Consider the following 12,840-nt stretch of genomic DNA (forward strand, 5'->3'; position numbering starts at 1 on the left):
CATGGGAAAACCCCTTTAATGAGCAAAACAAGAATTTACCAATTGACTCAATTAGAAAAAAAAAGTGTAAAATTCCTGTACTCACTGTATGGGTGGTGGATAATATTATTGTGGATATATACCAGGTATCATATAACTAATTTTATAATAGAATTACACAAAAGGGGACCTGGTGTCTCGGCAGGGATTCAATACTCAATATTTTTAACAAAACTGCCATGGCAGACTGGATAGCCCGTATCTGGACATAAAGGAATAGGTTAAAACATCACTTTTATTTCTTCAAATGATAATAAAATCAATACTACCTTATATACTTGTGTATAAGCCGAGTTTTATACATGAGTCAAGTAAAAAATAAAAAACTTAATACTCACCCTCTAGTGTCTGGATTGCAGGCGGAAGTCCCGATCTTCAGTGTGAGGCTCCCAATCTTCGGCGCGGGTCCCAGCGGCTCCTCTTCTCTCTTCTATGATGCGTCCATGCGATCTCCTATGATCGCATGGACGCGACTCTGCCAGCGAGAGAATAGAGGGGGCAGGCTGGCTGTGCGCCACTTGGGGGCAGGCTGGCTGTGCACCACTTGGGGGCAGGCTGGCTGTGCGCCACTTGGGGGCAGGCTGGCTGTGCGCCACATGGGGGCAGGCTGGCTGTGCGCCACATGGGGGCAGGCTGGCTGTGCGCCACATGGGGGCAGGCTGGCTGTGCGCCACATGGGGGCAGGCTGGCTGTATGCCACATGGGGGCTGGCTGGCTGTATACCACATGGGGGCAGGCTAGCTGTATATTACACCCTTTGGCTTATACTCGAGTCAATAGGTTTTCCCAGTTTTGGCGGTAAAATAAGGGATCTCGGCTTATATTTGGATCGGCTTATACCAGAGTATATACCGTAATCTGTTCGCATTGCTTTGTTCTCAAACAAAATTTGTGTTTAAAAACACAGTGCACTGCACCATCCCAGTCTAGTCAGCCAGGCTCAAATCTCACATACTAAGTCATTGATATTTATTTGAACAGAGACGGTGTGTGAGTGGATGGAGTGTTGGTCACAATTATGACCATACTCGTGGTCACTGTCACACACAGCTGGAGATACAGGGGTGCTTTTAAAGGAACCTTCATCCATAGAGCATGAGCGTCTCAATGCTACAACCGTAACAGGATAGAATATAGATTATATGAACAGCAGCTACATCAACGCCCGCCTATGGGGTGTTGCAGCTCTAAGACCACTCTGATTTCTTTAGTTATTCTGGCTGTATGTTACTGTAGGCTACTCATAGTGCGAGGCTGCTAGCGTGGTAGGGTATCAGCTGCAGATTGGCCCCGAATTGTGACATCATACACACGCTGGCCCTACATAAAAGGTATATAGGCACTATCTAGCCCTATATCTCATACGGAACACGCTTCACACCTCACATAACTTTTTCCAGTCTCTGTGTATTGTGTTGAACACTGATGTGTGGTTAAGAGCACTGACAGACTAGGGAGCGTGACACTGCTAGTTAAAAACGGCTGAATTAACCCCCCAACATGTTTCGCCAGCTAGACTGGCTTCATCAGAGGTCTGGGCTAATAGGGTTACTAGCAGTGTCACGCTCCCTAGTCTGTTACTATAAGCGCAGACCCCTGCTGAAGCCAGTCTAGCTGGCCAAACATGTTGGGGGGCTAATTCAGCAGTTTTTAACCAGCAGTGTCAGACTCCCTAGTCTGTTAGTGCTCTCTATAGTTAGTAGATAGTGCCTCTATACCTTTTATGTAGGGCCAGCGTGTGTATGATGTTACAATTTGGGGCCAATCTGCAGCTGATACCCTACCACGCTAGCAGCCTCGCACTATGAGTAGCCTACAGTAACATACAGCCAGAATCACTAGAGATATCAGAGTGGTCTTAGAGCTGCAACACCCCATAGGCGGGCATTGATGCAGCTGCTGTTCATATAATCTGTATCCTGTTGCGGTTGTAGCATTGAGACGCTCGTGCTCTATAGATGAAGGTTCCTTTAGCAGCGCCCCTGTATCTCCAGCTGTGTGTGACAGTGACCACGAGGGAATACCTGCAATCATCTATACAGTACGGTCATAATTGTGACCAACACTCCATCCACTCACACCCTGTCTATCAATGACTTAGTATGTGAGCCTGGCTGACTAGACGAGGACGGTGCAATGCACTGTGTCTTTAAGCACATATTTTTTTTTGAGCACAAAGCAATGTGAACGGATTAATATTGCTGTTATTATCATTTGAAGAAGTAAAAGTGATGTTTTAACCTATTCCTTTGTGTCGGGATATGGGCTATCCAGTCTGCCAGTGCCAGTTTTGTTAAAAATATTTAATTTTATAAATGAAGCACATAAGCAAATATTGTCCCTGCAAACAAAAGAGACACTAAAATGGCCATGATGACATCTAATAGGATTTCCTTGGTTTATTTAAGCTGATTAAGGCCAAGGCCATAAGATGGCTTTAAGGAGGTAATATACAGCACTCTGCTTATTTAACGGCTGGAGATGTGACATACTGTGCAATGTTTAATCTGTTAACATGCAGATGAAATCGGGATATCTGTCTATTAATCTGTGTAACCAAACTCAAGTCACATGTGATATATTATGTACCTACCACAGTCCCTCTATCCCCCCTACATATGTCTATACAAACCACATGTACTAGTTATAGGAAATGATGGGTGATACCTCTGCTCTCGTGTCTGGCTGCTGTCCTGTCCTGCATGGCCTACATATAGGATCTTAAATCGATTCAATGGGAACATGGAACTTAATTTTTTCTTTTTCTCCAAAAATGATGGGTGTGCTGCCTCAACGCAGCTCAACAGGGAAATGCAAATTTTATATATTGACAAATATTGGATTTTAGGCACCCTGTCACCACTCCGGATGTCATCGAAAATACTATGAAATACTAGTCCATCTCTTCTAAGAGCGTTATGTTACAATGTTCTCCTATTAAGACTCCCAGAAATGTAAGAATACATGCACCGCTTGGTATTATTTGATGTGAGCTGATAAATTCCAGGTAGGTTTTACTATCTGGAATTAATCATCTTTCTTAGTCTGCATTCACACAGCCATATGTGGGACGTATATATATATATATATATATATATATATATATATATATATATATATATATATATATATATATATATATATATATATATATATATATATATATATAGGGCAGACGTATATACATCAGATATATGTCCCTCCTCCTCCTCTCCCCGGCGCTGGTGTGCCCGCCGTGCTATGTCAGTGTGAATTTAGCCTTAAAGGTAGTCTTCCATCTCCTAACTCGCTCACAAGTAAATATAGCATTGTGTCAGTCACCTTAAAATCTCTCTTAAAACCTTTCCTGCTTCCTAACAGAACATTTTTTTATTTAGGAAAAAAAAAAAAAAGAGGAAAGAGCACCTTTGTATTTCGTTCTCTGCTTCCCTGGAGAGGGACTGGCTCATTTTGGAGAGAAAAATTGTGAAAAGAAGAATACTGGTGCACCAGCAGACATGGCCCCCGCCCTGGTGCACCGAGGAGCTTTAGCATAAAGATAAATGTAGAATTTTCTCTTAAATGACATATAGCTAAAAACTAGAAATGTATTTCTAGAAACCTTATGACACGCCCTACGGGGGGTTATATCAACTTTTTAAACAAAGTGACTGGTGAAGATCCAACTGCTGGGACCCCCAACAATCATAACAATAGGACCCACTGTGATGCACGGAATGGGGGCCACTACATTCAAGACTTTGGGGGACATTCAAAGATAGTGGTGCGCTGTGCTCGGCTATTTCCAAAACTCCCATAGAATTAAATGGAGCCTCCGGATACATGCTAGTCTGTTGTTCTACCCATAAGTGATTTTCATGTTCATGGAAGTCCCAGCAGTGGGACCCTTGCCGATCACTTTGTTATTCCCTATGGCATGTATAGGGTATAACTTCATAAGTTAGAACAACCCCTTTAAGGAAAGGAGTTCAATGAAAAACAAAGTTCACATGCTTTTAGGTCCGTCTATTACATAGACAACTTAGCCCAGGAGTACCTACCACAGACGTGGTGCACCCAATTACATGTAAATGGAATGGCTAAGGGTGGACTCACATTGGCATTTTTATTCACATCAGTGTGAATTTTTGCTTATGGACACACACAGTAAGGAACCACTGAAAAATCACTGAAGACAGGAAGAGAAAACTAATCTGTACGAGTCCATAAGCCAAAATGGCTTCAGTGAGAAATCACTGATGTGAGAAAAAATGCCAGTGTGAAAGAGCCTAAGAATTTCTGCTAATGGAAAAGCGTTACGAGCCAACTCCATTCAGGATCATCTGCTAAGCATTCTGCATGTATTTACTAATGTGTCCAATTCTCAATGCGCCAATAAATACATAATGAGTACATTATATATTCCACATAAATGTAGGTTATTTCTGCAGCCATTATCATGAGATTACCATATTGTGCCCAGACCGGCCCTTGCAATATGCCTTATGATCTGGAGTAAATAATGCAGGAGACGTCTCTTCCAAGGAGAGACTCCTGCGCTGGGCTGTGCCATACAGACGTCATACATTATTAAGGTACAGATGTTTAGAGAAGGATTCAAGAAAAGGGAGGTTCTCACCATCCGCCATATTCTTTATTTATAGCATAACATAGGGCGGGACACATACTATGGGGAAGGGCCGTTTCGTGCTACACGTGCTTTATCTCTATCTTTATCTAAATCGCCATCGTATGTGTCTGGTTGTATCCTCTCTGCGCTGTGCTATAAAATAAAGAATACATCTGGATGGTGAGTGCAGCCTTTTTCTTGAATCCTTTGTTAAAGTCTTCTTATGACGGTGTTGAGCAGATCACCAGTCAAACCAGAGTTAAAGGGGATCTCCTGAGATCAAAAACATGGCTGTGTTCTTCCATAAACAGCGCCCCACTTGACCATGGTTTGTGCAGGTATTGCAGCTCAGCTGTATAGAAATGAATGGAGCTTAGTTGCAATACCACACACTACCCATGGTTGGGGTGGCACTGCTTTTGGAAGAAAACAGACATGTTTTTCAACCTCAGGAGGACCCTTTATGATTATCTTGGTCTTGAATTTTGTATGGGAAAAGCAGAATAGTGTCAAGCCGATGCTTAAGCTAATCTTTTCACTTCTACTATTGGACAGATGTTTACAGGGCCCCTGGTTAAGGATATTATTCTGTGCAAAATGCTGGCATGGAGGCAAATTCTGGAAAAGAAAAATCTGCAACAGATTCTCAACAAAATCCCAAATGTTTCTTTTGCTAAAAAATAAAATGACATTCAGAAATCCTACATTATTGTTGCAATGATGTTTTCCTATATGCAATCACAAATGTCTCCGGCACAGCCTCTGGGGTCCCAACGCTCAGCTTGTATCTAGAGACTCCACAAGGGATTTTCCCTGGAATAGCATGCTTTCCTCATGGTAAACACACATGGAAGACATGACAGCGGACAATCCGCCTGGCACCACCGCAGATCAAGATGTACAGGACGACAATTCTGTGACAGTAAACGCAGAACTGAAAAATGCTGAACTCAAGATCACAAGACACAATGAATATGTATTTATAACAGCCATGACGTACAGATTACAGGGGGCAGAGGTCTTCTCCTGGGCCTCTATCTCATCTCTAGAACAAAGGTGCTGTGGACATAGAATGTTCCCTTATATTGCAATGTATTTTTTTTTTTCCTCTCAATCTGCAGCAGACTTACACCTTAAAGGGGTTTTCCCACTAAACAAGTTAGGACCTATCCAAAGGATAGAGCCTAACTTGATGATCAGTGGGGGTCTCAGTAATGAAACCCCCAGAGATCACAAGAATGAGGGGGGCCAGGTACCTCTGTCGGACCCCTCGCGGCGCACCAAGATTAATAGAGTAAGCGGTCGCACATGACCATTCTGCTCCATTCATCGCTCTGTGATCTCCATCAGCTCCGTAGAGATGAATGGAGCAGAATGGTCATGTGCAGCCGTCTACTGCATTTATCTCGGGGAGCGACTGAGGTACCTGGGACCCCATCTGACCACTTGTTCTCTAGATCTGTGGGCTCTCATCAAAGAGACCCCCACTGATCAGCAAGTTAGGCACTATCCTGTGGGTAGGGCCTAACTTGTTTTGTGGGAAAACCCCTTTAAGAGACTTTATGCACTGCTGCAGGACCATGGCCCCGATGCTCTCAGGCAGGACAGCATGCAGCCTCCTTCCATCACTCTCTGCCTCCCTTGTAGAGAGCTCAGTTCCAGAAATGTCATCTTGCCTTTTGTTTTTGTCTTGTGACTATGCAGCAGAACGGTGTTTAGAGATGAGTAAGCAGCCAAGTGTCGCTTACACAATCACGCAGTTACTATTATCATATTGACCTCGATAAGTTCAGATCCAGTTTGCTGCTGATAGAAAACATGAGCTTAATTTTCAAACAAGTTCTTCAGAAAGGCTCAGATGTGCGCGCTAATGAGCTGTGAAATCTTCACAAACCCAAGACGCGGATAAAAGCGCCATCAACACAAATCCAAGCAAAAAAGCAGCGAAACTCCAAGTATTGTACGCCTTAAAAGATATATAAAGATTTACTAGGAAGGTGGTCTACTACAAGTAGACGGCCTACATGGATAACATAATACATGAACTGAAAGTCTGTGTATGGGGGTGGCCTTTGTTGGTCTTTCCTGGTAAAGAAAATCAATTATTTAAAGGGAACCGTTCACCAGGGGCCTCATTTTCACTAAAGACAGGCTGCATATGCCCATTACAGCTGCAGTGCAAATCTGCCTTTCTGCTTTCTCTAAGCATTTGCATTACAATATAATAGCGTGTTATAACTTACCTTGCACCCTGACAGAATCCCACCTGAAATGTACCACATTTATTATAGGTTTTAGCCCATTTTTGGACAATTTTTATCCTTATCTGAAAAAGAGGCGTGACCTCCAGGAAAGGTCACCGGAAAGTTTCATTGGTGCCGCAAAAAAATTAATCGGTGTACCACAAAATTTAGACCAACTAATAGCTGGTATAAAGTCTGATTCCACAGTCTTATACTGCACCAGATACATCATCCAGCAAGATTCATCTGGCGCAGAATACGGCTGTGGAGCCGGACTGCACTGGTCTATTCACCGACAGTTTTAATAAATCTCCTGTAATCTCTTATAATTCAATTGGAACATTTTTCTGAGTTTTATTTCTCCAAAATTTTAAGGACCCCGTTCTCTTGCTAGAATAGTGTGCACAATGTCAAATCGATTTTATAATAAAACTGTCTTTTTCGCTAAGTTATATGAAAGTTTACCTGTATGTTTGCAGAGCAGTGTCCCATGGGAGTGGCCAGTGAGGATTGCCCCCCCAGCCTTGGGAAACTGCTTGGCCATGGATCTATTTCAAATATGAGGGATATGGGTGTTTTTTTTTTTTAAATAGACGCATGACAGAGCGGTTCCCCGAGGGTATTGGTTGGGTGACCGCTTCTCACTGGCCACTCCCATGGGACACAGCTCTGCAGAGAGAAAGGTAAACGTTCATCTAACTTTTCTTTTTATTGGAAAAAGTCAGTATTATTATAAAAAGACTTTGGCAATGTGTTCACTATTCTCTACGGGGACATGGGGGAGCCAGAAAATGGTCTCTTGACAGGTTCCCTTTGATGAATATTAAAAAAAGGAGTAGCTATGGTAAATTATTCTTCCATTCTGATCCCAAAATGTAAGTTTAGAAAAACAATACATACTTTTACTGGGATATAAAAGGTGAAAGGGCTCTTAATTTCCTGCTCTGCAGCCATTGGCTCGGGTTTCCCCAAACGGACTTCCTGTTTCTGGACTGTATATAACCCAAATGTGACTGTGAAGGCTTGTCAGTCACGTGCCATTTGTGTACAAATCACTACTAAGGCTAGTGATTGTCTACAGTAATTGCCTAACCAAAAGGCTGCCCATCAGGGGCCGACAGCTTACATTGGCCCATTACTGAGTACTTACCTCCTACCTGAAGACATGGGCATGGCCCCCTGACCTGCAGGAAGTGCCCCAGGACAAGGCATGCTATTGGAAATTCCAAAAGCAGCTGCTGGTAGCAACTTGTAAAGCCAGACGATGAATATTTACCAGGGTACCAGGGTTTCCAGTGTATAGGAACATTGGGGTCCCCTCTAAGATATAGAGATTATACAATGAGCTACAAACTATAACTATAAAAGAATTGTATCTGTCATTCTATACACGTTATATATATAAGTTTATTATTGGTCTTACACATTTCTATTTTACATGAAATCTGTGTTTCAAAAATAAATAAAAATAAAACTTGACCTTTTCTCCTCATTTTTGTTCCCTATTTTTAGTAGCTCGTCATCTCCATGCTTCATACTACAGTAGAAGTGAAACCAGGTTGCCTCAGGACAGATGGGACATAAAATCAGACATGTTGTCAACATGGGTATTAAGAGCTGACTCTAAAACCAACAACCCCACTACTAAGCTTACTAGTGCAAAGCAGCTCATCAGCTGCAGGGAGAGATAACTCCATAAGAATGGAGATAAATCTCTCTCCTTCATAGAAGGGTCAACAGAAAAGTTCATGGTGCCAAAACCCTCATCACTAGGGCAAAACCTCATCACTCTGACAGTAGAAATAGAAGACTCCTTGTGTTTTTGGAATACAGGCAGTCCCCGGGTTACGTACAAGATAGGGTCCGGAGGTTTGTTCTTAAGTTGAATTTGTATGTAAGTCGAAACTGTATATTTTAGAATTGTAGATCCAGACATAAAAAAAATTTGGCCCCAGTGACAATTGGAGTTTAAACATTTTATGCTGTAATGGGACCAAGGATTATTAATAAAGCTTCATTACAGACACCTTACAGCTGATCATTGCAGTCTGGGACTATAGTAAAGCATCCAGAAAGCTTCACCAGAGGTCACAGGGGGCTGTCTGTAACTATGGGTTGTCTGTAAGTCGGGTGTCCTTAAGTAGGGGACCGCCTGTATCCCATACTCTTCTATTTTACATTAGGCAGATAGAGTTCTGTTAAAGAGATTTTCCCACAAATCAATGTTAAGCCCTCTCCACAGGATAGGGCCTAACTTGCTGATTGGTATGGGTCTCAGTGATCACAACAGATCACGAGAATGGGGGTCCAATTGGGGCTGATATTCCACCGTCTGATCCATCGTCGCTCATGGTCAGACTGTCCCGTTCATTTCCATGGAGCTGACAGAGATTGCTGATTATTTGAAAATCTCCGTCCACCGTTCTCGTGATCTCGTGGTCATCACCGAAACCCCCACCAATCAGCTTGTTATCCTGTGGATAAGGCTTAACTTGCTTTGTGGGAAAACCCCTTTAACCTCTTTCTACAGAATATTGGGGCTCCATGTGAACAAAGGATAACAAATATAAGAAGATTACCACAGTCACGGTGCCTGGATCTATGAGTAAGTGCCCCTGGTTTATCATGATGGATTTTGATGGCAGATTCCTTTTAAACTACCGTAATACTTACCTCTTTCCTCTGTTCCAGTCTGTGGCAGCAGTCATATAGACTAGCAACATCACAAAGACAGTGCCCCCTCCACCGCCACCAGCATGCGGCAGTGGCTTGTATGAGGCTGCATGCTTTAGCCGAATGCAAACTCTTCCATGGTGTCTTCCATCTCAGGTCACCATTTAATGGGTATACAGTACTCACAAAATCTAGGACGAAAGTACAAGGGACATGACAGGAAGTTCTGTCCTGCTGCTTCGGAGTTACGTGACCCTCACCTCTTAGCAGTGAACACCAAACTTGTTAAAGTTTGTTCTAAGTTTATTATAAATCTAATTACCTTCTTCAGGATCCAGAGCTGGAGCCTTAATTCTAGCAGCTCTGGTGGATGTAGACTTCTTACATGATTTTTCACTATGTAATACTACAAATGGCAAACAATAACTTCTGATCAATTGGTATGTAAAGAAGTCAGGTCCCCGGCGATCAGCTGATCAGTAAGACAACATGTTCAAAACTAGATGTCTTAATCAGACAACCCATCAAAGAGACACAGCTACAATTCTCTGGCATTCTGTATTATAATAATTATGAATAATTACGAATTCTAATTGTGTCAAATGAGAAGAATTAATGTTATAATTGATATTCAAATAAGGGCTCTCAAATTAGGACTTCTCTGTCTGCAAGAGGAGTTTATTTTAGGACGTACAACCATCTACCTAGGATTATTCTAATACCACGTCTGATCATAGCGCTCGCCCTTGATTCATGGTGCGCTGTAATTACTTGTGCCTTAATTAGCCGGCTGTAAATTCTCCAGCAAGGCAGCGCTACTGCGTGTGTTGTACGAGGCTTTGGAGGGAGGTGAGAACATACGATGGATACCCGTGATTAAAATGGACAATATGTCAGTCATATGTCAGGGTTTTTTCTATTTAAAAATGAAATAAAATAAAAATTAGTCAATACACAAATAACCATCAATGTTTTCAGCCCTTTAAGATCTTTTGCAAATCTGTTTTTTACTCTTCTCCTCCTTCCAGAAGCTGTAACTTTTTTATTTTTTAATTTACAAAGCTATACGAGGGTTTTTTTTTTTTAATCTGTGCCATGTATTGGGTAGCTTGGAAAAAAATTCCAAATGTGGTGGAACTGGCAAAACTGGATTCCATTTTTACGACTTTGAATGTGCGGTTGAGATGACACCTCTCCATTATCCAAAGGATCAGTATAATTGCAGAGACACTAAATATGTATAGTGTAGATATGTCTTAATACCTTGAAGTAAATTAAAATATCTTGGATTACATTTCCATACGTCATTGTTTGCAGGATGGGATGATGTTTTAATTGACCATTATGAAAACTTTTTGAAATTTGAAATGAAATTTTTCACATTTTATTCACATTTGTATTGGAGGCAAAATGGCAAAATAGGTGGGGATCTGCACATTACTTGGTTACCCACATATACATATTAACAGAAAAAAATATACATCAGTTTTATTATATGCCCCAGCTCCATTTCAATGGAAAACAAACATCCTTTAGCCATCTTGTTTCTTAGGATTTTAGGAGATGACTGATGGGGGCAATTGTTTCTAACCAGTAGCAGACTGCCCATAGATTATGTTGGTGTGAACCTATGGTGAACCAAGGTTGGTCAAAACATCCTGCATGCACGTGACCACTCTCACAAAATTTTGGGGTAGGGTTACAAATACCAGCCAAAGTGCTACAATTATGATGTGATTGCCACCACAGATCACAGCAGTTTTTGAATGTTTTATGTGTTGCCTGAGTTATATAGCTTTTTATTTGTCTCCCACATGGGGAGGGTCTGGTTTTCCCCTGACCCACCGGGTATTTCCAGCAGCACGTGACTGCTGCAATCAGCAAATAGACTACATACTGCTGTCGATTGGCTGCAGTGGTCATGTCTTACTATTGCCACAGCAAATCAGAGATTGTGTGAGGTGCAGCATTGCATTGTGGGGAAATAAGAGTTATATACATTTTATTATATTTCTGGCCATGCCTACAGGCAAATTATTTAACTGAATTATATTTGTGGTAAAACACAACCTGCAGAATCCACATCATCATGAAAACATTTTTCAAAAAAAAGCTAGCAATGTATTGCAAAACCAGGATTTGATTTAATTTTTCTTTGTTTAGTTTTTTTTGTTTATTATATCTACAGTATAACAATTTGCTATTATCCTGGCACATGGCTAAAACTTTCTAAAAAAAAAAAAACCCCCCACAGAAATGGATCTAAAGAAAACTTTCCCCAGTCACTTGTCAATCTGTAGGTGATTACTCGTGGCGGATTTCATGAAAAATGGTCTCAAAAATTTGTAAAACTAAAGTTTCTTTGCTTTCAGATAGATTTTTGGTAAGGAATAGAAATTGAGATCCACATGCAAATATCATCTGAAACGCCCTGACCAATCCTGCCACGTTAATGGCAACTAAAAGTAACTTACACCTACCTGGCATTGATTGAACAAGGTCTCCGCACAGGGCAAAGAACTTTGGCTTGGGACACAACTTGTTGACGGCTTCCACTGCCTCTTCTGTCAACTTTATCTCCTGGTCCCACTCATCTCCTCCAAAGTCACTTTCGCCGATCGCCCAGGATTTCATGAGGCCGAATTGTGGGTCTGCTCCTTGTATAAAATAGAAGGGACCTTTCCACTCCTTCTCGTCATCTCCAAACAGAAGAAAAAATACAGAAATTTGTTACAATATTCTACAGTCCGTGCGGCACGTCCTATCGGTGCCGCGCCGGTAATTACATTACAGACTAATAATAGGCTTCTAAATATTCATCCCCGGGACCTTTAACAAAGAGCCAATTATGAAAAGGCTACAGTTTCTAAAAAAAGGATTGGTACAGATCTGCACGCGGCTGACCTTTCTATTAAACAAAGTGAAATAATTCCCGGGGCAGGCAATTGTTTGTGTCTTTTCTGCCTTGGAAATAACCCATTCCCTGGAAGAGGTACAGTGACATGCTGGGAAACCAATCTCACTGTGTATTACTGGAGCCTCCGGCACAGTGAGGTTAGTGCATTCCGGAAAAATGAAAAAAGAAGACACAGTTTTTATAAATTCCAAAGTAAAATAGTCTTTGTTCCAAGTCTCATCTACAATTTCCAATTGTGTTAATGGGAGCAGATGAAAACACATGGTGACAATTTATATCCATATGTTACATATATTTCTATACTGATTCTTGAGCACATAATAAAATGCTATGTATTCCACAGTATCAAAAGAAACCTG

At 41.5% G+C, this 12,840-nt stretch overlaps 1 protein-coding gene across 1 annotated transcript in view; it reads right to left on the bottom strand.

The window, feature by feature from the left end:
* CPPED1 (calcineurin like phosphoesterase domain containing 1) overlaps positions 1-12,840 on the bottom strand; it is a 55,416-nt gene that overhangs the window by 37,389 nt on the left and 5,187 nt on the right. The window contains exon 2 of the mRNA XM_072120681.1: positions 12,045-12,263. Within this exon, the coding sequence (XP_071976782.1) occupies positions 12,045-12,263 (219 nt within the window). The remainder of the gene's footprint in view (positions 1-12,044; positions 12,264-12,840) is intronic.

Source organism: Engystomops pustulosus, chromosome 8 (assembly GCF_040894005.1).
Source record: "Engystomops pustulosus chromosome 8, aEngPut4.maternal, whole genome shotgun sequence".
Classification (NCBI taxonomy): domain Eukaryota; kingdom Metazoa; phylum Chordata; class Amphibia; order Anura; family Leptodactylidae; genus Engystomops; species Engystomops pustulosus.